General features: G+C 38.8%; 1 protein-coding gene across 1 annotated transcript in view; it reads right to left on the bottom strand.

Moving 5' to 3' along the window:
• Positions 1-22,828, bottom strand: part of CNTN3 (contactin 3) — a 222,488-nt gene that overhangs the window by 57,568 nt on the left and 142,092 nt on the right. Inside the window, exons 10-11 of the mRNA XM_039230558.1 lie at positions 8,997-9,124; positions 5,873-6,048 (exon numbers count right to left, since the gene is read on the bottom strand). Of these exons, the coding sequence (XP_039086489.1) occupies positions 5,873-6,048; positions 8,997-9,124 (304 nt within the window). The remainder of the gene's footprint in view (positions 1-5,872; positions 6,049-8,996; positions 9,125-22,828) is intronic.

The raw sequence follows: 22,828 nt of genomic DNA, 5'->3' as shown, positions 1-22,828 counted from the left end.
ATTTTTTTTCTGCCACCAAGAGCCGGGAAATACATGAGGTCTCAAGGCTCGTGAGTGGCTGCCATACCGAAGGCGAGTTTGGGCTGTGGAAGATAAATCACACTGAAGTCAGCCACTCGCATGAATGGCAGACTGGCTGTCACTGCTAAACCTCTTACTGCTTCCAGTGACTTTTATCCACACACATTCTAATGCATCATAGATCCAATTCCACAAGGTGTTTGTAAAGCTGTACAGCCTGGCTCTATACATTCTTCATTTCTAAAGCACCTGCACCACATCAAGCTTATCAAAGCATAGCCATTTAAACATCCATTACAATATACACTGAACCCTTGCTGTGTTTTGGTTTGAAAGTTTCTATTTCTATCGAGCCCCTGGTCACACCATATATCTAAGTCCCAAAGGTAACTTATTAGGCAAGTCAGACTTGTCCTTGAATGTTCTTAAAATTAGACTTAAATTGCCATGTCCCAGATAATCAGGTCCCGGCTCATAATGTTCTTTCGTTTTCCTTGAACTTTGGGCTATTATCTCTTTTATCCTGTTAGGGGAAGCTAAGGTATATTTAAAAGTAAAGAAAGATGTTTTACTGGGGTGAATGACAGAGTCTCTCTGCTTTCTCTTTTATTTTATGTTTTTATGTTATTTTTATATGTTGACTGAATACATGGAGTAGAATTATGTTGGTTAAACAGGATTATAATAAAATGTTATTGTGTACATATTGCTGGGTCTATCTCTCCTTATAGCTGCATATATATGAAATGAAATAAAAGTGTATACACATGAATATACACATTCTTACATACCTACAAGCAACATATAAAGATGCAGACCTAGGGAAATGGGGAGAGAACAGTATTCCAGGAAGAGACCACTGTGTGTAAACTCTCATGGTAAAGAGGGGGCACGGCAAATACTAAAAGTTGATGTGAGAAGAGACGAGAAAATGAGGGACAAAATGTCAAGTGACTCACCGACTCCATCACCTACTAGTCACAGAACCTAGAATGTATATGTATCTAAACACGACCGGCTTATTTTCCCCAGCCACACCACACTGTGGCTACACTTCAGATTTGCATGGCAAATAGCGGGCTTAAGTGGCATTGTTTTTACTGCTGATTTATTTTTACAACTTCCTTTTTGTCCCACAGGCTGAGGCTTGTCTTTGGACTCATATCTCTCCCTTGTGATATGCCAATTTGGTTTGGTCACTTGGTTAACAAGCTTTTCTGAATGTATAACCATGCAAGAGCCTGTGACTGGCAGGATGTTCAAACCTACACAATAGATCTGATCTAAATTGTTAGAGCTTTCTGAGCTCATGGATTTTTCCCAAAAGGTGTGTGTTTTTTCATAATAAATGAATGAGTATTGAATACTCAAGGCATGGTCCAATAATACCCTGTTGTATAATCCCAATGACAACTGGCTGAATCAGTTAAAAATATGAGTGGATCATCCATTTTCTTTAATTTTTTATGTGTTTATTTATTTACTTTTGAGAGACAGAGAGAACAAGCGGGGGGTGGGGGAAGACACAGAATCAGGAGCAGGCTTCAGGGTCCAAGCTGTCAGCACAGAGCCCGATGCAGGGCTTCAGCCCACGAACCGTGAGATCATGACCCGAGCTGAAGTCGGACGCTTAACCCACTGAGCCACCCAGGTGCCTCTCTTCCATTTTCTAAACAATGCCTCCCCCTTTAAAAATATGGTTCTTACTATCTACCTTTTTCTGTAACTTCCCGACTCACACTTTGCCGCTTTTGAAAACAGGAGATATATCCATGAACATACTTGATAAAGAGAAGCACACTTTTTAGGTTAATGTGAATGTTGCAATGAATATATAATCAGAGGACAAGAGTTGTGTGATTCCCTTCTCCTGCAACAGAAAACCAATTTACTTAATTGCCTGTGCTTAAGGGTAATGCCATCTTGTAAGGCTTACTGTTTTATACTGATGGGAGAATATTAAGTTACTAATGGCATAAGTCCACAAAAAACATTCGTACGCCATGAACTACCATGCTAGAAAAAGAACACAACTGGCAGGTGGTAGAATTAATTTATGAAATTTCATGTTTTATATACCTGACTTTTGTGAAGAGGGGACTATACCTTATGTAGGACCTATCATTCAAGCGAGAACAGGTAAATTACATTAAAATCTCAAATATTCTAAACTCCAAGCTCTTCTTACAGAAAGCAGTCATCTGGCTCAGTCTCAAGTGAGCACTCCCTTAAGAATGTTTGATGAATATTAAAATCAAATTACTTTGGGTTTCTAGTCTCTCATGATTTCTTCAGCAACAGGGAGGATGGAGGGCACTGTATTTGATAAAATACCATCAACAATTTAAAATCTAGGAAAATCACACAGTTATCTACATGAGACAGCAAAGGTAAGTAATGTTTCAAATAAGAATCTTTATTTAAGAACTAAGGTTAGGACAAGAGCTGAGTTAAAAGAGAAGCCTTTTTCAGAATGGATAAGGGGACTTTATGAAGGTAGCATTCTAGGCTTTTCTCTTTTCTTTTGCCTTCCATCAGGGAAAGGACAAACCCTGAGTATGGAAGAGACTTGCCTGAGAACACTGGCAGATGCCTTTTCTCTGTGACAGAATTGTGACTTAAAAAAAAAAAGCTTATTTAAAGTAATAGCGAAAGAAATGCTAATAGGTTGTAGTGACTGGTGAAGTCCTCTAAGGCCTTGAATCGGTCAGAATCATTAGAGAAACTAGAACTTCTAAATGGAATAAGCCAGATAAGAGAAAATAGAAAAGGCAATGAAACTGTACTTAACTGTGGCTGGGTATCTAAACATCTCCACTTTTTTTTTTCTTGTAAGAGACTATCTGTGTCAGTTACTAGGGCTGCTGTGACAAACTGGGTGGCTTTAAACAACAGAAATTTATTCCCTTTACCGTTCTTGAGGCCAAAAGTCTGAAGTCAAGCTCCCTCTTCAAAATCTCTAGGATAGAACCATTCCTTGCCCCATCCGAACTTCTAGAAGCTCCAGGCTTTCCTTGGACTATGGAAGGATAGCTTCAATTTCTGCCTGCATCTTCACATTGGCACTTCCCCTCTGTGTTTGTGTCTTTCTTAAAAAATATTTTTATCTATTTATTTTGAGAAAGACAGAGAGAGAGAGAGAGAGAGTGCAAGGGAGGGAGGGGGAGAGAGAGACACACACAGAATACAAAGCAGCCTCCAGGCTCTGAGCTGTCAGCACAGAGCCTGAGGCAGGGCTCGAATTCACAAACTGCGAGATCATGACCTGAGCCAAGTCAGACGCTTAACCGACTGAGCCACCCAGGTGCCCTGTGTCTGTGTCTTTACATGGTGTTCTTTCTCTATGTTTGTGTCCTGACTTGCCTCTTAATTTTTTTCATTGAGGTAGAGCTGACATATATATTAGTTTCAGGCATACCACATAGTGATTCTTCAATTACATACATTATAAAATGCTCACCGCAGTAAGTGTAGTTGGCTTCTGTAAGCATACAAAGGGATTATAATATTATTGACTCTATTTCCCTACACTATTTTTCAGCCCCATGGCTTAGTTATTTTCTAATTCCAAGCCTGTACACCTTTATCCCCTTTACCAAATCTCCCTCTTCTAATAAGCACATGAGTCATATTGGATTAGGGCCTATTCTACTCCAGTAGGACATCACTGTAACTTAGCTAAATGTGCCTGCAACAGCCCTAATTTCAAATAAGGTCACTTTCTGAGGTCCTGGAGTAAAGGAAAGTATTTTTTGCATCTTGTTTACTGCCAACTACCACACTCATACTTAGAACACAGCACAACCCTTCTGACACCAGAGGTGTGTGTTCTCCACACGAAGCAATCCTCTGACACAAGGTGAATGGATGTCTTAGAATTCAGTTCAGCCACTGTCTGCCTGGAGTCGGCACCGGATCCTAAGAGTTAGGAGCTGAGTCCCAGAGGACTGGTCCCCACTTAGTCCCCAATCACAAGTCTCACACAGTTACCTGCTCTTCTAACAGACTGGCTGTAAATCGGGGTTCCCATGACCCTCTGCTTGGGTTCATTCATTTGCTGGCACAGCTCCCAGAACTCAGGGAAACATTTATCTACAAACATCAGTTGATTGTAAAGGATATAATGAAGGATGCAGATGAAGAGGTTCACAGGATGATGTTCAGGAGGGTCCTGAGCACAGGACGATCTTCTATCCCTGGGGATTTAAAATATGCCACCCTCCTGGCATGTAGATGTGTTCATCAACCTAGAAACTTATGAAACCCCACACTTTTGGGGTTTTTGTGGAAGCGTCATCACAGTAGGCCTGAAATCAGTCTCTAGTTCCTCTTCCCTTCACAGAGGCTCAGAGAATGAGTGATAGAGCTAAACCTTCTCAGCTTCTCATCATGGTTTTTCTGGTGACCAGCCTTCATCCTCAAGCTACTCAGGAGCCCACCAAGAGTCACCTCACTTGAACAAAAAATTTCCTACCACCCAAGAAATTTCAAGGGTTTTAGAAGCTCTGTGGCAGGAACCAGGGGCAGTAACCAATATATTTTATTATTTCACAGTTAGGCTTTAGGACTTGAACACATATTTTTTGGGGGGTGGGCAAACAACTGAAGTCATAACATTATCGTTTTAAGTTCCACATGATACTAGTGTGTTGATATACCTGTGTGGACATATATCTACATTTAACAAAAAAATCTTTGTCAAATGAATACAGCTGAGTTGTCCATCATGTCATTTCTTTTCACTCTAAGGACAAAACTTGAACTCTACTATGTATCATTGACATCTTAGCCAAACAGAATGAAGCTATCCCTGAGTTAGCATGAAGAGGCCCCCAAGGGCAGCTGGCCTTGGGATTCTGGATTCACAGACATATGACCAGCTGGGAGGGGTCTGCTCTTAGTTTGTGTGGCCCACCACCACTGTGGTTACTTCTTTTTATTTTTTAAAGTTTATTTATTTTTGAGAGAGAGAGAGAGACAGAGACAGAGAGGGAGAGACAGAGAGAGACAGAGAGAGAAGGGGAGGGGCAGAGAGAGAAGGAAAGAGAAAAATCCCAAGCAGGATGTGAGCAGAGTGTGATGTGGGACTTGAACTCATGAACCACAAGATCATGACCTGAGCTGAAATCAAGGGTCAGATGTTTAACCAACTGAGCCACCCAGGCACCCCAGCACTGAGTCACTTCTTAACAGTTCTCCTCAAAGTATAGTTCTTCCATGAAATCTGTAATTATTTCTCACATAGAACCATGACAAATGAGAAGACACAGTGGAACATAAGAAAATATTTGTGTTTTAAGCACATACAGATTTAGGCTTGAATCTAGGTTTCATACTAACTAGCTCAGTGACTCTAGGCAAGTTAAGAAACTTTTCAAATCCCTAGTTTGTAAATCTGTGAAGTGACAATCCTTACTGCTAATGCCCAGCGTGATTTCAAGGATCAACATGGATAAATCTCCTGGCTTGATACAAAGGAGGCACTTAGCAAATGTGAGTTGGTTCAACTCATCATATATATGGCAAGTTGACAGTCAACACCCATAAAAGAAAACTTTCTCTTCCATAGGGTACTAATGACCAAATTATCATGGTGATATGTATAATTATCTAATATAAATACAAACATACTTTAATTAAAATTATAATTCATAGCTAGAAGTCACTTTGTTCACTTTCTGGTAACTATAAAAATAAAATTAGTTCACAACAGAACTGGGAATGCAGATTTACTTACAGTGCCAACATTCTCGAGCATCACGTATATGCCAGGTGTTTTTTGTTTTTTTTAGAAATGATGTGTCACAGCCACATGTGATATAAAAAGCAGGAGGGAAGTGGCACAACTTACCCCACCAACTTTCTCAAAGTGAGATCCATCTTTCTTAAAATCTGTGAGGGCTCCATTGAAATACCAGGTAAACATGATGTCTAACAAGGGATCGTGTTGCACTTGGCAGGGCAAAATGACACTTTCGCCAACAGAGACATCCATGTTGGATGGTGCCAGAGTTATTCTCGTTGGTTCTATTAAGGAAACAATAAAGTTTTAAGTAAGACTGTAGCATTTTTATTTTGATGAAAACATCTTCACAAGCAGATTGTTAATCTAACATTTAGTGTATGTACATAACTGAAAATCTTCAACATTAATATAGACATTTTTATGTAGATCTGTAATGTATTTCATCGGATCCACAAATTCTTGTTCGAAGACTTAGGAAATCTGAACTTATAGAATATAGCAGTTTAAAAATTAAAGTCACCTGTAAACAAGAGTTATAATTCTACTACAAAATCAATTTTTACGTAGTTTTATTGCTTTGTGAAATACAGGGGTAGAAATAGAAACCACTGAATTTTTGGACTTTGAATGACACGAATGCATTACTACCAACATTTAAATAGACTCAACCATTGGAAAGGCCACACAAAAGACATCCAGAACAGGTACTACAACAGAGATATGGAGCTAAAATGTTAATTAAATGTCTATTTTCCCCCAATGTCCACATGTCCATTTCTCTCTTCCTAGCATTACAACAGTCCTTCCAGCTGGTCTGAATTAAACTTCTTTGGACCCCACTTTTCCATTGCTATTCATTTGGTGACTCCATATTGCAGTAAAAGACTTCAAAAGAATCATTTATGCATGTTGTTTACAATTCCTCTAGTAAATTCCCTCTTTAATCTACTCTTGTTAGGCTGTGGCTTCCCGCAACTCATTTGCTTTTCAGGTTCCCAAGAAGCACCCTGTTGCAAAGCAGTGGCACATTTTCCAATTTAATGTTACTTAAATGATGTTTCAGCAGTAGCTGCTACCCTTGATCACTGTCTTCCTGTCACTTCACTGTCTTTGCTTGGTTTCTGGAACACCAAACCCTCTTTGTCTTCTAGTACCATACTGGTCACTCCTTTCTGGTCCCTCTTCTTTCCCTACATCTCATACTGTTAGATTGCCTCAAGCTCAATCCTTGGTTTTCTTAATTTGTTTTCACTCACTTTCTTGGTGATTTTATCTAGTCTTTTCTTTTCAAGTACTTATCTGTATGCTAACAATTCCCAAACGTGTGTTTCTGTCTTCGATCCTTCTCCCCAAATCATTCATATCTCCAACTACCTATCTGGGATACATACTTGGGTGTTGTTATAGACGTTATCATTCACCGTTATTTCCTTACACACACAGAGTAGGATTAAGTTAACAACACCTTTGAATTCAGGCATGGCCAATGCTGATGCTTTGGCTAAAAAAATGTCAGATGGAGCTATGTGTGGCACTGACAGGCAGAAGCCTGGAGGAACTAAGAGGCCATCTGACATGCAGTCTTTCTTCTTCCACTGTGATGGGCAATGTGCCGGAGAATGGAGGCACCAGGACCCTTGATTCCTTAATGAAGACGGCATAGCTAACCCACCATGGACTTGCGACAAAAAATAAGTATTTGCTTATGCCAATATTGTTGTTTATGCCAGAATGCTGTGGACTGCTTTCCACAAACAGAGCCTGATGAACATTTCATACTCTAACACATTCAAACTGAACTCCTGACCTGTCTCTTCCCCAAACTGCACAATAACTCACCCTTTTCAATCTCAGTTGTTTTGACGGTCACTCCTCCTGTTATTCACCAAATGCCCTGCAACCTGCCTTGTCTCCTTTCTTTCTCTTGGGTCTCACATCTAAGTTGTCAGCAACTCCTGTTGACTCTACAAGCTGAGTATCTGCAGAATCTGATCCTTCCCCATCAACTTCTCTGTTGCCACTTTCACTTGAGTCATTTTTGCCTCCTGCCTGGTTTGCCACCATCGTCTTCTGAGATCTCTCGCACTTCTACTCTTGATTCACCACAGTCTGTTCTCATCGGAGCAGCAAGACCAAAACTTTAAAAACGTATTTTACATCAAACCACTCCTCTGCTGATTTGCAACAGCCTCTACTTTTCACTTCAATTAAAGCCGAAGTCCTCACAAGGTCTACATAGTTCTTCCACGATTGTCCCCAAGGAATCTATTAGTTACCTCCTCTGTCGCCACAAAATCTCTGTCTCAATCCCTTTCTCACTGGGCCTACTCCAATCACTACTCCAATTACCACCTTTCTGCTCCAACTGACCTCTCCTGTACATTACTCTGTATTTTTTCTTTTTTTTTTCTTTTAATTTTTTTTTTTTTTTATTTATTTCTAGGAGAGAGAGAGAGAGACAGCGTGAGCAGGGGAGGGTCAGAGAAAGAGGGAGTCACAGACTGAAACAGGCTCCAGGCTCTGAGCTGGCAGTCAGCACAGAGCCCGATGCGGGGCTCGAACCCACGAACCGCGAGATCATGACCTGAGCGAAAGTCGGACGCTTAACCGACTAAGCCACCCGGGTGCCCCAGCTCTGTATTTTTTCAATACACTTGCATTTGCATTTTTTCCTTGGCTAATTCACTTGTTTTTATTTCTACTGTGTATTTTCTTTCTACTTCTGATAGAAGGTAAGATTCAGGAAGGCAGCATCTTTGTCAGTTTATTTACCAATATAAATCAAGCATCTGACACATGGGAGGTACTCATTTTTTCCTCAAATAAATAAATAAACAACATATATCTGCAACCCGAAGTAACTCATTGATGACAAGGATTATTCCATAGATGTCAAAAGCTCCAGAAAATATCAATAATATTGTGCAAGAGTACATTCAAAAGATCTGACATAACAGAATAGCATAAAATGATGTCATCAGCATGTGCTATTTGTAATTCTTTAAGTACCTGCACATAACTGATATGCTCCCTGGTGCACACTATGGTATGTAAGGAAACATTAAGAATTGTTCTCTTTATTTTCACCTGTTAAAAATAATAGTGCAAACACAGGTTCCATCATCATAGTGCACTGCATAGTATAAACAATCTGCTTTTTTTCTTTGATCTTAATAACATACCATCCAGCTCATCTCTACATAAGGTGATATTTGGGAAATGTACGCACCTGTAACAACCAAGCGTGTTGTGCCATTTGCTTTCCCAAACTGGTTTTCGGCTATGCAGGTATAAGTTCCAACATCAGCTTTAGTCACGTTGACTATCTGAAGTCCTCCATCTTTTAAAAAAGAAATTCTAAAGAAAATACGAATTAGACAAATCAGTGTATATTAGTAATTTTTTCCCAATAGCAATTTTTATAGAAGTATTGCCTTAAGCTAGTATTTTATTTTTTTTACTAATTTATTTTGAAAGACACAGAGACAGTGCAAGTGGGGGAGGGGTAGAGAGCGAGGGAGACAGAGAATCCCAAGAAGGCAATGCACTGTCAGTCAGAGCCTGAGGTGGGGCTCAAACCCACTAAACTGTGAGATCATGACCTGGGCTGAAACAAAGAGTTAGATGCCCAGGTGCCCCTGAAGCTAGTATTTTTAAGTTTAGATAAACGAGTCCTTAGCCTTCTTGGAAATAAAGAAAATTAAAAGAAAAGTTATACACATACACATATGCACACACACATACACACAGACACATACATGGCTGAGTAAGAAAAGATGCTCAACCAATTGGAACTTTTCTTGATATATTTTATGCAGCACTACTTAACAGCATTATCTAACATTAAACCAACTTTCAGGGATGCCTTTATCAAATATGTGTGAAATGTTTTCTAAAAATACATGGTGTGGTAGATTGCTCATGATGGGTTAGCCTTATATGTTTGGAGAAAATAGAAAACAGACATGACACTAATTCCCTTAACTTTAAAAGAGTACAAGAGAAAGGAGAAACTCTCTTTCCTTTACATAATGAACTTGGGAAGTCACATTTAACTCAATATAAACTCAAATTTTACAAAATACCATGTTCATGGTCACCTGTGAGCTGTTACAAAGAATCCAGGCAATACAAATGAACATTTTACATTACAGTTTCTGAGCATATGCTTAAGGTACTTACGGCTTTTGCATCTAACTAATTAATTAAGGAAATACAAATGAGTACCTTATACGTGCTCGGCATTATGAGACTCTCTGGGATTAGATTGTGAGCCAGAAAGAAAGTCCCCACCTTCATGGAAATAACTCTAATGAGCAGCTTAGACAACAAATAACTAAGTAAGTGAGAGAAGTTCAGATATTTGGGAAGTACTCTGAAGGAGACAAACAGGGTGACATAATAAAGAGTAACAACTATAAGGAATGGTTCCTTGGTAGGGTGCTTCAGAAACGCCTCTGACAAGAAGTATCCTTTGAGGTAAGAAGAATCAGAAAGGGTTTATCTGCCCCTAGTCAGATCCATGAATCTTTACTGTCTATTTCATCTACCCATAATTATTTTCCCTTTCGTTCAATTCCTACAATCTTTACTATCCATGCCATACACTTAACACTTAGGATGTCTTTTATCATGTATGATTCATACCTTTGGTATCTAATGTCATATCGATCCAAAGATAGGCTAAAGTTCTTAAAAAGGTTTCTAACCCCAGGTCAGCATGACATGATATAGTAAACCGTGGTCAATAATTGTTTCCAACTTTTAGGCTATACAGTAGACATGAAAGATACTGAGGACATGTGACTATGGTGGACGATCTCAACTCCATTTCTGGATATTATTCTGTTTGATATAAGATTTTGAGTTGAGTGTCAAAAGTGTGGTTAGTCTGAGTTTATGTATCAAAATTTTATATTACATATTTTATTTTATTATTTTATATTTTTTATATTATTTATTTTATATTACATATATCTATTTTTATCTCTTTTATATTACATATAAATATACATTCCTTTGATGGTCTGTAATTCACATTCATTCAACTCCTAGTTCCATTTTCTTGAGTGAGAAAGTGGTGGGATCAGACCTGCTCATGATTCCGGGTACAGTATCCATGAAGGTTTGATGCTCAGGTGATTTTTTTTTTTTTTTCTGTCTTAGTATGTCAAGGAATGTTGGAAACAAAAGGGTTTGAGAACAATGTCCTAGAAAGCTAATCAGGGAACACAGAACATTATATTTTAATTTGAGGAGCAAAGCAGAAAGGTTAAAAATGTCCAGAACTTTCCTAGGTAGCTGTGACAAAGATGCTGGATCTGATTTCCCTCATGGAACCCTCACCACTTTGTTGGGTATGAAATGCAGGCTGATCACTTTTGTCAGAGATGATCGAAGAAAAATCACTTTATACCTTAGCATATCAGAAACAAAGATTTTCTTAGTGTGCAATAAATATCGAAAAACGGGCCCCTGCAGTGGGGCAAAAGTAAATAAAACACTTAGGATATGGAGAATGTTTTCATAAACATAGGAGTAAATGAAAGAAATGTGAATCAGATCGTGTAACTCTGCTATAACCCTCATCCCTGGCTTAGATGGCTTCTCTGGCATCATCACACTGCCCATAGGAGAATAATTACATCCTCAGCCTGATACTTATTTTCTCATTGAGATCCCACCTCTATCTTTGGAAGGCCTTGTGAATTCCACCCCTTGTTTGCTCTTCTTCAGTCACAAATACCTTCTCTGAAATGCTCTTATGCTTCATATTGCCTTGGGATCTTCATGCACACCATTCCCTATGTCTAGAATAATGTGTACTTAACCTTCAGATTTTGGCCACTTTCCTGAACCATGGGTCAGATTAGGTGTTCCTGTAAATAATGAGAGATCTCCTGTGTCTTTTCTATAGCATTTGACAACTGGCCAACTACGTATCTGTGTGCTTATTTAAGTTTTTCCTCTAGTAAGCTCAGAGACTATAAGCTCTCAGGAGGTAGGAAGAGTGTCTAGACAGTGTCTGAATTACTCACCACTAAACTCCTAGAGCCTCAAACCAATTCTGTGACACAGAGTAAATGTTCAAAATTAACATGTGTTGAATGAACATATGACTGTATGCCTTTAGAGAGTCACTACAGAAGAACTTGGCACAGAGGAGGCAGGTTGCAAGGTATTGAAGACTTTGTAAATTTCAAGGAAATAAATTAACAGTCTGTAAACAATTATACACATGCACATAATTATACACATATATATGTGTGTACACACACAAACAAACACATATGCACATGTGTATGCATACAGTTTACCCTTGTACAACATGGGTTTCACTTGTGTGGATCCACTTACTTGCAGATTGTTTTCAATACAGTACAATACTGTAAATGTATTTTCTTTTCCTCATGATTTTTTTTAACTTTGGAGAAAGTGAGAGCATGAGCAAGGCAGAGAAGCAGAGGGGGAGAGAGAGATGAAAAGAGAGAGAGAGAGAGAGAGAGCAGGGGCGAGGGGGAGGGAGAGAGAGATATTGAGAATCTCCACACTCGGCACAGAACCCAGTGCAGAGCTTGATCCCATGATGCTGGGGTCATGATCTGAGCTGAAATCAAGAGTCAAATTCTCAACTGACTGACCCACCCAGATGCCCCTCTTCCTTATGATTTTCTTAATAATAGTTTCTTTTCTATAGCTTACTTTATAATAATAATAATACAGTAAATTATACATATAATACACAAAATATGTGTTAAGTTATTGGTAAAAGTTATTAAGACAATGGCAAGCTCTTAGTTAAGTTTCTGGGGAATCAAAAGTTACATTGGGTTTTCCATTTTGCATGGGGTTGGTGCCCTTAACCCCCAAGTTGTTCAAGGGCCAACTGTGCAAATATATATGCAAAAAAGAGAAAGATGAGACAATAGAAGGCAGGATGAGGAGAATTTAGAAATTTGTAGGATGAGAGGACTACAAATTTACTATAAAGGAAGAAGTTAAGAGGGAGAGATGAAAATAAAGTGGGGGAGAGAGGGAAGGAGGAAGGAAGACAAAGAGAGTGAGACTAAAGTAGTTGAGAAGTCTCAGAATGAGTACAAACAAAGGCACTGCTCCTGACCCACTGTTTGCTAATCCTATCTAAAACATTTTGGCCATAACCCTCAAAGAGAATAGGACCCATAGCACTGCTCATTAAATTTTACCTACTATTGCTATAAAAAAAAAAAAAATTGTGCAGGGGTGCCTGGGTGGCTTAGTCGGTTAAGTGTCCAACTTTCGCTTAGGTCATGATCTCACAGTTCGTGGGCTCAAGCCAGGCATCAGGCTCTGTGCTGACAGCTCAGAGCCTGGAGCCTATTTCAAATTCTGTGACTCCCTCTCTCTCTGACCCTCCCCTGCTCACACTATCTCTCTCTCTCTCTCCTAGTAATAAATAAAACATTAAAAAAAATAAAAAAAAATTGTGCAGTGAGGCGCCTGGGTGGCTGAGTTGGTTAAGCGTCCGGCTTCAGCTCAGGTCATGATCTCACGGTTCGTGGGTTCGAGCCCTGCGTCGGGCTCTGTGCTGACAACTAGCTCAGAGCCTGGAGCCTGCTTCGGATTCTGTGTCTCCCTCTCTCTGACCCTCCCCTGCTCATGCTGTCTCTATCGGTCTCTCAAAAATAAATAAAATATTTAAAAAAAATTGTGTAGCTTTGCTGCAGATGTTAATATGTAAAGACCGGAGCTAGAAGATGTTATCAGAAGGTCTTGAAGACATTTAAATAGTGGGGCAACCTCATTTGCTCTGAGTTAGAGGGTGGAGGTAGAACTGGAAGCTCCAGGAAGCTGGGCAATTGACCACTTCCAAGATTAGCGAGTATGAAACCAAAGTAAAAAATGTCTCTGGTTGACAGAACAACTACTCAGCCTAAGCTTTGACCTTTTGATTTGGGTATCAAAGAACAGACACAGGCAACTGCAGTATCTTCACATGCTATGAATTAACATAACAGCCAAACTTCCACTACAAATATAGGACCATTAGGGATACCGGAAGAACTACACAACCTTTAGTGTGTGAGGTTTAAGAGCTGTAAGGGAACAAACCTATCCTCATGACTATGCTGAGATGAGGAACAGTTTCAAAAGCAAGGCTAACAACTTAGGAATCACACGGACTCCACAACAAACATATTGACTCTCAAAGAATGCAAACTCTGTACATTGTAAAATTTTGAGCTAATTGGATATTTTCTTCCTAAATTGGTTCTTCCAGTAAGGTTCAAGAGGCCCACAGGGCATTGCACACAACATAAAAATAAACAATATTCAGTAAATGGATGGAATAATTGTTTCTCAAAAGAAAACCTTCAATAACCCATGCTTCCCTACAGAGATCCAAAGTGAGAATTTTTTACCACTTCGGTATAAATGAAATTGCTTTCTAAGCTTTCTGGGAGCATGTTTTGCTGCAAATGGATAGAGCTGAAAATGTAGATAACAATGAGTAACTCTAAGTCTCGGCACAAAAAGTTAAACAAAGATTTATGAGATTAACGTTAAGAAATAGGTACTCCAGTCTCCTTTGAAAAACGCAGACTTTAAATCACTGTGGCATTTTAACTCCTTGATCAGTTTTATAATATACTTTTATATATCCCATTTTATTAGTCTTTCCTTTTGTAGTAAAAGAGGTTAATTATTTCACTTAACTTTGTGCAGTCTATGGTTAGTTTGGGATAAGTAAACTTAATTGCTCTAAGCTGCTCTAATGGCCCATTCTGTAATACAGCGATGGCATTGAATGGGACTGTTAATAAATGCTGTTTGTTCAGAAAGTTGACTGTTATCTAGGCAACACTCACCTCTCCTTTACGAAGACATATAATCATCCATAATAACACAGTGTGTTTTAGAATGGGGAACGTGTTGTGTATTATGCATACAAGGCAGGATTTCTGAATACATTGTTTTACCCTTGCCTGTGTTCTGAATATTACGGTAATTTATTCAACTTGAATTTTAACAAACATGCTGCAACTCTACATTTTCTCAGGAAGCACATCTCAGTGGAGATGAAATCACATGAGATCTTAATGATTAAACTAGCTGTACAGAAAATAACAAGGCTATTTTGGACTACACTTTTTGAGTACATATTCGAAAAGATGGATGCTTACAATTAGCCATAAGAGAAAAGTACTCACAATGCATATATTACAGGATAAATAATGACAGTTAAGAAAAGCAAGTATAAGTTGATGAAATGCATGAGAAAATAAGTGTCAGTGAAAAGGAGCACCAAGTGTAATGTTCTCATTTCTACCTCCCTCTAAGCCCCAAATGCTGGGTGAAATAACTTCTGCCCCTTGAGTTCAAAGATAACAGACACATACTATTTAGGAAAATAATATTAAAATTTTCATTCTCTCAGCTATACCATTTTGGGCTCTCGTCTTACAAATTCAACAGTGTTAGGTTAGTGATTTATTGGTTGGAAAATCTCCAAGGAAAAGAGAGGCAGAACAGAGAAGATTCAACAGTTAATTATCCTATTTTTGAGCAAGCAGTAGGCTAATAATATGCGGCATTGTTATTTTGTTGGACACACACATTACATGGAACAGGCACCGAAGGTCCTAGAGAAATGTCCTTCTTTCATATCAACGAACAGTGTTTCGTATCCATAAGACAAGAATCAATAATAAAGGAGCATAATTAACACTTTTACAAAACCTTTCCAAAAGCATATCTATCAAGACAAATATATCTAGAGCTAAATTTTAATTACAACAGTGATACAATAGTTTTTCTCCTAAAATGAAATGAAGCCAGATGAACAAAAGGTTACAGGAATTTCCACTTGAAATTATTATATAAAAGTACTCATCTAAGTAATTCATAGGGCCGAGGTAATCCCTTTGAAACACTTAAATTCTTATCAATGAAGTAACCACAAAAATGGTAAAATTCAGATGTATGGGGGAGTAAAACAAACAAGACAAATAAACAACTCTCTGCTAGCTCATGTATTTAAAAGAAAGCCTCAAAGGGAATAGTTATTAAGGCTCAAAGGGTAGCCATACTTGACGCTATTCTTCCCTGTGTGAGAAAGAGATTCCTAAGCAAAATCAAGGACAATCAAAATGTCAGCTCTGTTGCTTATACTACATGTAAAGCTGAGGAAGATTGCTTAAGTGAGTACCATGGTTTCCTGATATTTTATCCCAGAATTAGATAGACCTAAGCACCTGAGCACAGGTGAACAAATACAGGCCCTCCCAGTAAGAGCAAGCTCCCTAACCACATGGTAGAGAGAACAGCAAAATACATGTGTTCTCTATAGGCAGACAGACACCAAACAGAAAGGACGGGGCTGAGTTGTAATGTCAATGTCTTCCACTCAAATCAAGAGTCAGACTCTTTCTCTGGGGAGGGGCTGAAAAGAGATCCAAGTGTTATATTGAAACCAACCTGATAATAAACTATATTAAAAAAATAGAATGAGACATGCTCTAAGTAAATGAAATAAACTAGAAGAGAGAAGACATCAAGTTATTAAAATGAGGCCTGAGTAATAAAAAAATAATAAAAAATAAATACAGTGAGATGTAAATAGTTTAAGCACCTAGAAAAACACATAATTTATACCAAGTTTTAAAATACTACCATGTTCCCAATTAGGTAAATTAATAAATACTTTGGAAAATTAAGTGCCTAATAAAATCTTAAAGGTAAAGTTAAACATGCCTCCTTCTTTAGTATTTGAATATAAAAGGTTGGGAAATAATATTTTCCTGATAGGCTTTTTTTTTCCTCCAACATAGACTTTTATATATTCAACCTCAATTATAGATGTTTTTCAGGACGTCATACTCATAAAGGGTCAAACATTTTCATCTTCTCACAGAAATGGCTCTAGCAATGAAATCTTCATGAAGGTAGAATTTAAAAATATCACAAATAAGATCAGGAAGTTGAAACAGGTTAAAATGCAAAAGGAATTGTTTTTAAGTTTGTTAGGCATTTGGAAATTTAACTCAGAGCACCAACTCATTAGAACTTATATAACATATCATAAATTATGAATAACTCCTTCTTGCATTGGAATGTGGGAGGCATCACTACTGAAACACATGTTTATCCCTTTTTTATGGAAGTGCAGTGGCACCTCACCTATCAACCATCCATCCACCCATCTATCTACCCATAGTTGCGTGAAGGGTTCAGCAAGGAGGAAGAATTAAAATATGGAACCTTTCTTATTTTCAGTGGTAAGTGTCAAGTAACCTATTTAAAAAACCAATTTTTATGTATTTGTTAAGAAATTATTGTGGTACCTTAGATAAGAAAATTATAGTATTTTTAAGAAATGGAAGAGACTCTATAAAGAATGAAACTCACTTCAGTAAGTATTTTTTGAGGACTTATGATGCTCTAATGTTTTGGAAAATAAGACTAAGAACTAGCCCCTACCCTTTGAAGACTTACAGTCTAATGGTTGAGGGGGAATACATGCAGTTTATGCACAACTACCCATAAAATGTGATCATTTGGTATGAAATTTTTTATATTTAAGGTACAAATTCATCCAATTACATCTTCAAAATACACAGTCTCTTTTTTTCTCCATTTCACCTACTCTAAATCAAGCCTCTAGTAAATTTTGTCCTGCCAACTACAAATTGCTTCCTAACCAGATTTTTTGCTGCGCTTCTCTTTCTTTAATCCACTCTACACTTGTCAGCCAGTTATCTTTTAACTAGATCATGTCACATTCCTGCATCCAGAACATCAATGACTTCAGGGCAGCTGAGTGGTTCGTTTGGTTAAGCATCCAACTCTTGATTTCAACTCAGGTCAGGATCTCAAGGGTTTGTGGGCTCAAGCCCTGCGTTGGACTCTGTGCTGATAGCAGGGAGCCTGCCTGAGATTCTCACTCTCTCTATGCCCCTTCCCCATTCGCTCCCTCCACTCACTCACACATGTGCTCTCTCTCTCAAAAATAAGCAAACATTAAAGAAAAAAGACCTCCAATGACTTCTTTCTCTATTTAAAGTAAAATCCAACATTTTTATCATGGTCTTTAAGGCTCTAATGTCTAAGACTTCATATTTAATTTGTTTATTTTATTTTCTTTCTGAGACTTATTACTTTCCTGATCCACATATGACACTTCAGTGACAGTGGCTTTTGTCAATCTCATTCCCATCTCTAGGCCTTTGTCCTCGTTGGGGTGTCCTCCCAGAAGGCATTTCTCCCAATTCTTGGCATGATTCTTCGCTCCTTACCATTTAGTTATATTCCCCAAAGCTATTTATTTAATGATGCCTTTTCTTTAAAAACTCTATGAAATTATATATGTTTTTTGTTTTGGCTGAAGAAATTGTCTTTTTAACTTCTGTGTACTCTGCCTATCTCTTCCAGGATCTCTATGACATCTTCTCAGTTTATCTGCATTCTGTATTTCCCTTCTGCAAGTCCCATGAGGAAAGGACTGTGGCTGCCTTGTTCCTGTGATCTCCTTAAAGCCCAGGGCAACGTATGGCATTCGGTAGGTGTACCAGATGGCACTTCCCAAAGGTGGCCACAATTAGATTTCGCATCCCACATGCTCCCCTAGAATCTTGCTACTGTCTCATCAAGAAGTAGAGTCTAATTCCCCTCCCTGTGAATCTGGTTATCTTGGTGATTCCCTAATAACCAGTGGAAAGCTAGAAAAGTGAGGTGTTGTGTCTTCTGACCCTAGGCGACTCATCTTCTATCTTGTTACCTTGAATATTCACTCCTGAACCCATCAGCTTCTTGTATGCAATTCAACTCCCCAAAGCCACCATGTTGTGAGCAAGCCCAAACTGGTCCACATAGAGAGGTCACATGGAAGGAACTTGGGGCTGCCAAAGAGACCACAGTGCATAGCCAGGTCTCTGCTCTTCCAGTTCCAGACACTGCCTGACTGCAATAATGTGAGATACCCTGAGCGAACACCTACTCAAGCCTAGCCAAGCCTTTTCCCAATTTCTGACCCATACAGCAGTGAAATCTAACAAAGTGACTGTTACTTTTCACCATTAACTTTCAGAGTGATTTGTTATGCAGCTATAGTTAATAGGAACAGTAGATGTTAAACAAATATTTGATGAATAAATGAATGTTGAAATGAACAAACGTGTATGGAGCAGAGTCTGAGGCTACAAAGATAGATAAGCAAAAGGCTCTCTGAGAATCCAGGTAAGATGGCCTTCTGCACAAATAGTTAGAATATGCTGTGTTAGATGATACAGTTGGATAAAGAAACCACAAGGGTAAGGCACAAGAAAGAACAATTAATCTTGCCTACTGGAATTGGGGGAAAGCTTCCGATTATGAGTAACAATAAGCTGTACCCTGAGTGATAAGGAGGGATTTTCTAGGGTGAGAAGGAAAGAGATTCCAGCCAGAGGAAGTTACAGGAGCTTAAAAGGCAGGATGAAATGAGAATTTTGTTTCTTTCTCCTTTCTTTTAAAAATTACAAAGAGGCAATGGTTTGGAGCCCTGTCCTCTAACCTGATAGTCTCAAGAGTCAATATTTGTACTTAGAGAGAAAGCATCTGATTTTTCCTGTCTTAAACATATTAGCAGAAAAAAATGCAAAGGTAGTATGTGATGATAATACGTATTTCTATAACAATATTAACGCTTTTTTTCCTTTCAATTTTCATTGAGAACAGGGACAAAGAACATTGACTTGGCTGTAGGCAAAGTGAGTGTGGGATTTTTGGGCTTGAGTGAGAAATGCCCTATGACCAAAGAAATGTGGTTTGGGTGATTACACCCAGTAATAAACACTTAATGTTGAGAATGGGTACGAATTAATTTATTTACTTCTAACAAGGAACTGGCTTGAAGGGGATTCCAATGTCCAGCGCATGCAAATTCATTAACCAACTTTCCCCTACCAAAATCATGACACTGACAAAATACTTTAAAGTGACCTCAACTTTTACAATTCTTAAAAATCAAACCTGATTTCTTACATGGTCATCTGTAAAACTTAGCTGATAAGATTTTTAAAAGCAGCAATTTCTTTAATAACATTTAGGTTAAATTTTTCATTTAGGAAGTTTAGATAATGGAAAACTCAATTGAGTGTTGTAGAAAACAAATCTCTTTATTCACAATTTTATCTTTTTTTGTTCTTTGTACCCAGCGTGGGGCACAATCTCAAAATCCCAAGGTCAAGAGTTGTACTCTCTTAAAACTGCACCAGCCAGGTGCCCTTGCTCACATTTCTTCTTAACCCAGTCTCTAAGAACGTATATAGAAACCACAGTAGGAGATGCTTCACACATACTTCCTTATTTTTACCTTTACAACTAGAGTCCACTGAGATAAATGTGAGAGAAATGAAGTAGGGACAGAGTTGGAAATAATCTTTCTAAAGGAAACCTGGTCCATCCCTTTGTCTGGGAAGATCGGCATTTTTATTCAACCTTTGCTAAGAGTATGTGCCAAACAAATGCCAGCTAACATACTGGCTAACTTTGCAGCAAGAATTTCTGGAGAAGGGGCACCTGGGTGGCTCAGTCAGTTAAACATTTGACTTTGGCTCAGGTCATGATCTTTCAGTCTGTGAGTTCAAGCCCTGCATCGGGCTCTGTGCTAACAGCCTGGAGCCTGCTTCAGATTCTGTGTCTCCCTCTCTCTCAGCCCTTCTCCGACTCACATTTTGTCTCTCTCTCAAAAAATAAACATTAAAAAATTAAAAAAAAGTTTTTGGCCCCATTTCACAAATAAAGGAACAAGACTCAGAAATCAAATAACTTGTCTAGTTCCACCTAGGTGGTAAGTGAAAGTGCCAAGATATGACCCGCGCCTTTCCGATTCTGATGCTTTGTTCTTTCCACATGTTACAATTAAATCAAGAAGCAAATTAAACATAGATTCAGCTTCAGCCAACACAGTGAATAATGTGTACGGTACTTAGTATGCTGCATGCCCATTAGGCATAAATAACTGATATAAATAACGACACAAATACACAGTCAGAAACTGAGATGTCCATGGTTAATGGCAGAAACTCTGTGGGCATGTACTGGTGGTTGGAGGGCAGGGTATAGCAGAGGGGAAGTGATTAGGATAACTTCCCAAGAGTCTCATTCAAAACCGAATATATGGATTGCAGATTCTTCTCTTGATTATCTTCACTGTTAAATATTAGCTTAATCTTCTCAGAGGGTATGGGACTTAAGCGGCAAATGTGTCCTTTCTTCTTCTCTTAACAGCTTGAAGCATGAGACAAATGGAGGTGTGGATTAGGGAACATAGACAGGAAAGGAAGGGGGCTACTCTGTACTGATGGTTGCATTTTTACCTAGCTATCTCAATCTCCCCTTTAATTAAAAAGATCTTCCGATGTCCACCTCCTTCAAAGGGAGAGAGATGGTTTTCCATCTGGGAAAGAACTCGGTTCAGGCTTTTTTATTTTCCTGATCATATGTGCACTTTAGCACAGACACAAATAGAATGAATATCGAGTTTCACCTCCTGTCGATGTCTTCAGCCATTTTGTTCAGATGGTGTCTTCTCTACTCTTTTACTCTGCCGGATTTTACAGATCCTTCAGAACACAGCTCCAGAGTTGCTTGCTTTGAGATGCTTCTCCTTCTGTGGAACTGCTCTCGTGGTTCCTGAGGCTGAGACAGCATCTCTTCTCTGTGTTTCTCACTGGCTTCTGTATACCTCCCTTGTAGATAAGGTGGCAACGTCTGGTTTCTTCAGGCCAGTCCAGCTTATCCGTCTTCTCCTGGAGGTAATTACTAGCAGTGCCCGTTTTCTCTTCTCAGTTTATAGAATAAATTAAATGGTCACCTTGATCAAGTAGTCTATGCCAGTGTAACTGATGGCTAAGTTTTCCAAACTCTGAACAGACTGTATGGGCTCTTCAAGGGCCCTTGCTGTTTGGTGTTCATCTGGGTATTAGGGCTGGGGGCAGCCCCCTACTGCTGAATAAAGATATGACAAATTAGTGGGTAACATGAGTACCTTCCTTATAGACAGGGAGCAGGAATGTCAATCTTCATTCAACTAACAGCCAAGTCCTGAAAGTGGTGACATCACACATATTAAATAAAAATCTCCTTTGATCTTCTAAGTTTACCATTTAGAGATTAATTTGGAGCTAATGGTACAGGATTAAGAATTACCTGAGTTCTTAGCTGTCTGCCTGAGGGTAGATTCACTAAAATGCACTGAGCTTCCAGGCGTAGAGGGTAGTTGTGAAGTAACAGCTGTTAGATGGGTAGACTGAGGATGAAGGGGAAGATAACAAAATCCAGGGGTAACAGAAGGCAGACAGAGAAGGGAGCAGCATTTTGAACAGTATGAAGAGAAAAATACAGACTCTACTGTGATAAGAGAGAGAGGAGCCAAGACATGTGGTTGAATATGGAAGGCAAGGAGGCAGAAACTTTGGCAAAAGAATCCTTATTCCTCATCTAAAGAACTTGAGACAAGGGGAAATGCCATCTAACAGATTTGCTGAGTAGTAACAGAGTTCCTAGACACATCTTTACAAAGGAAGACTGTGGTGACTAGTAGTGGCAGTGGCAGACATGCCAAGCGGTTCTTGCTCTGACAGAATTATTTTGGTTACTGGCCAAAGTTTTGATTCCACTTCTACGTGCTGTCATGGCATTGTTCCTTGTTCTACAGAAGGCAAAAGTGGCCTCCTGGGAGCATTTTCTTGCTGCATTCAGGATGAGGTGAGTGTAAAATTGCATGTAAAGTTCTGCTTAAAAAAATGAAAGTAAAATTTTATATATAGTGTCATTCACCTGTTTTGGCATGCAGTTGAGTTTTAACAAATCAACATGGTCATGTAACCACTGTCACAGTCATGATCTAAAATAATTCCCTCACCCCTGAAAGTTCTCCAATGGCCCTAATAGTCAACCTCTCCATCCACTCTGGCAATAGTGATCACAGCTTTCTGTCCCCAAAGCTTGTCTTCAGCAACGTCATATAAATGGATGCACACAGCATATCATGCTTATTGCATTTTTAAAGCCAGTTTCTAACTATATGTAAAATGTATG

Source organism: Hyaena hyaena, unplaced genomic scaffold (genome assembly GCF_003009895.1).
Source record: "Hyaena hyaena isolate Hyena2069 unplaced genomic scaffold, ASM300989v1 scaffold_48, whole genome shotgun sequence".
NCBI lineage: Eukaryota > Metazoa > Chordata > Mammalia > Carnivora > Hyaenidae > Hyaena > Hyaena hyaena.
This window is presented reverse-complemented; position numbering and strand designations above follow the sequence as displayed.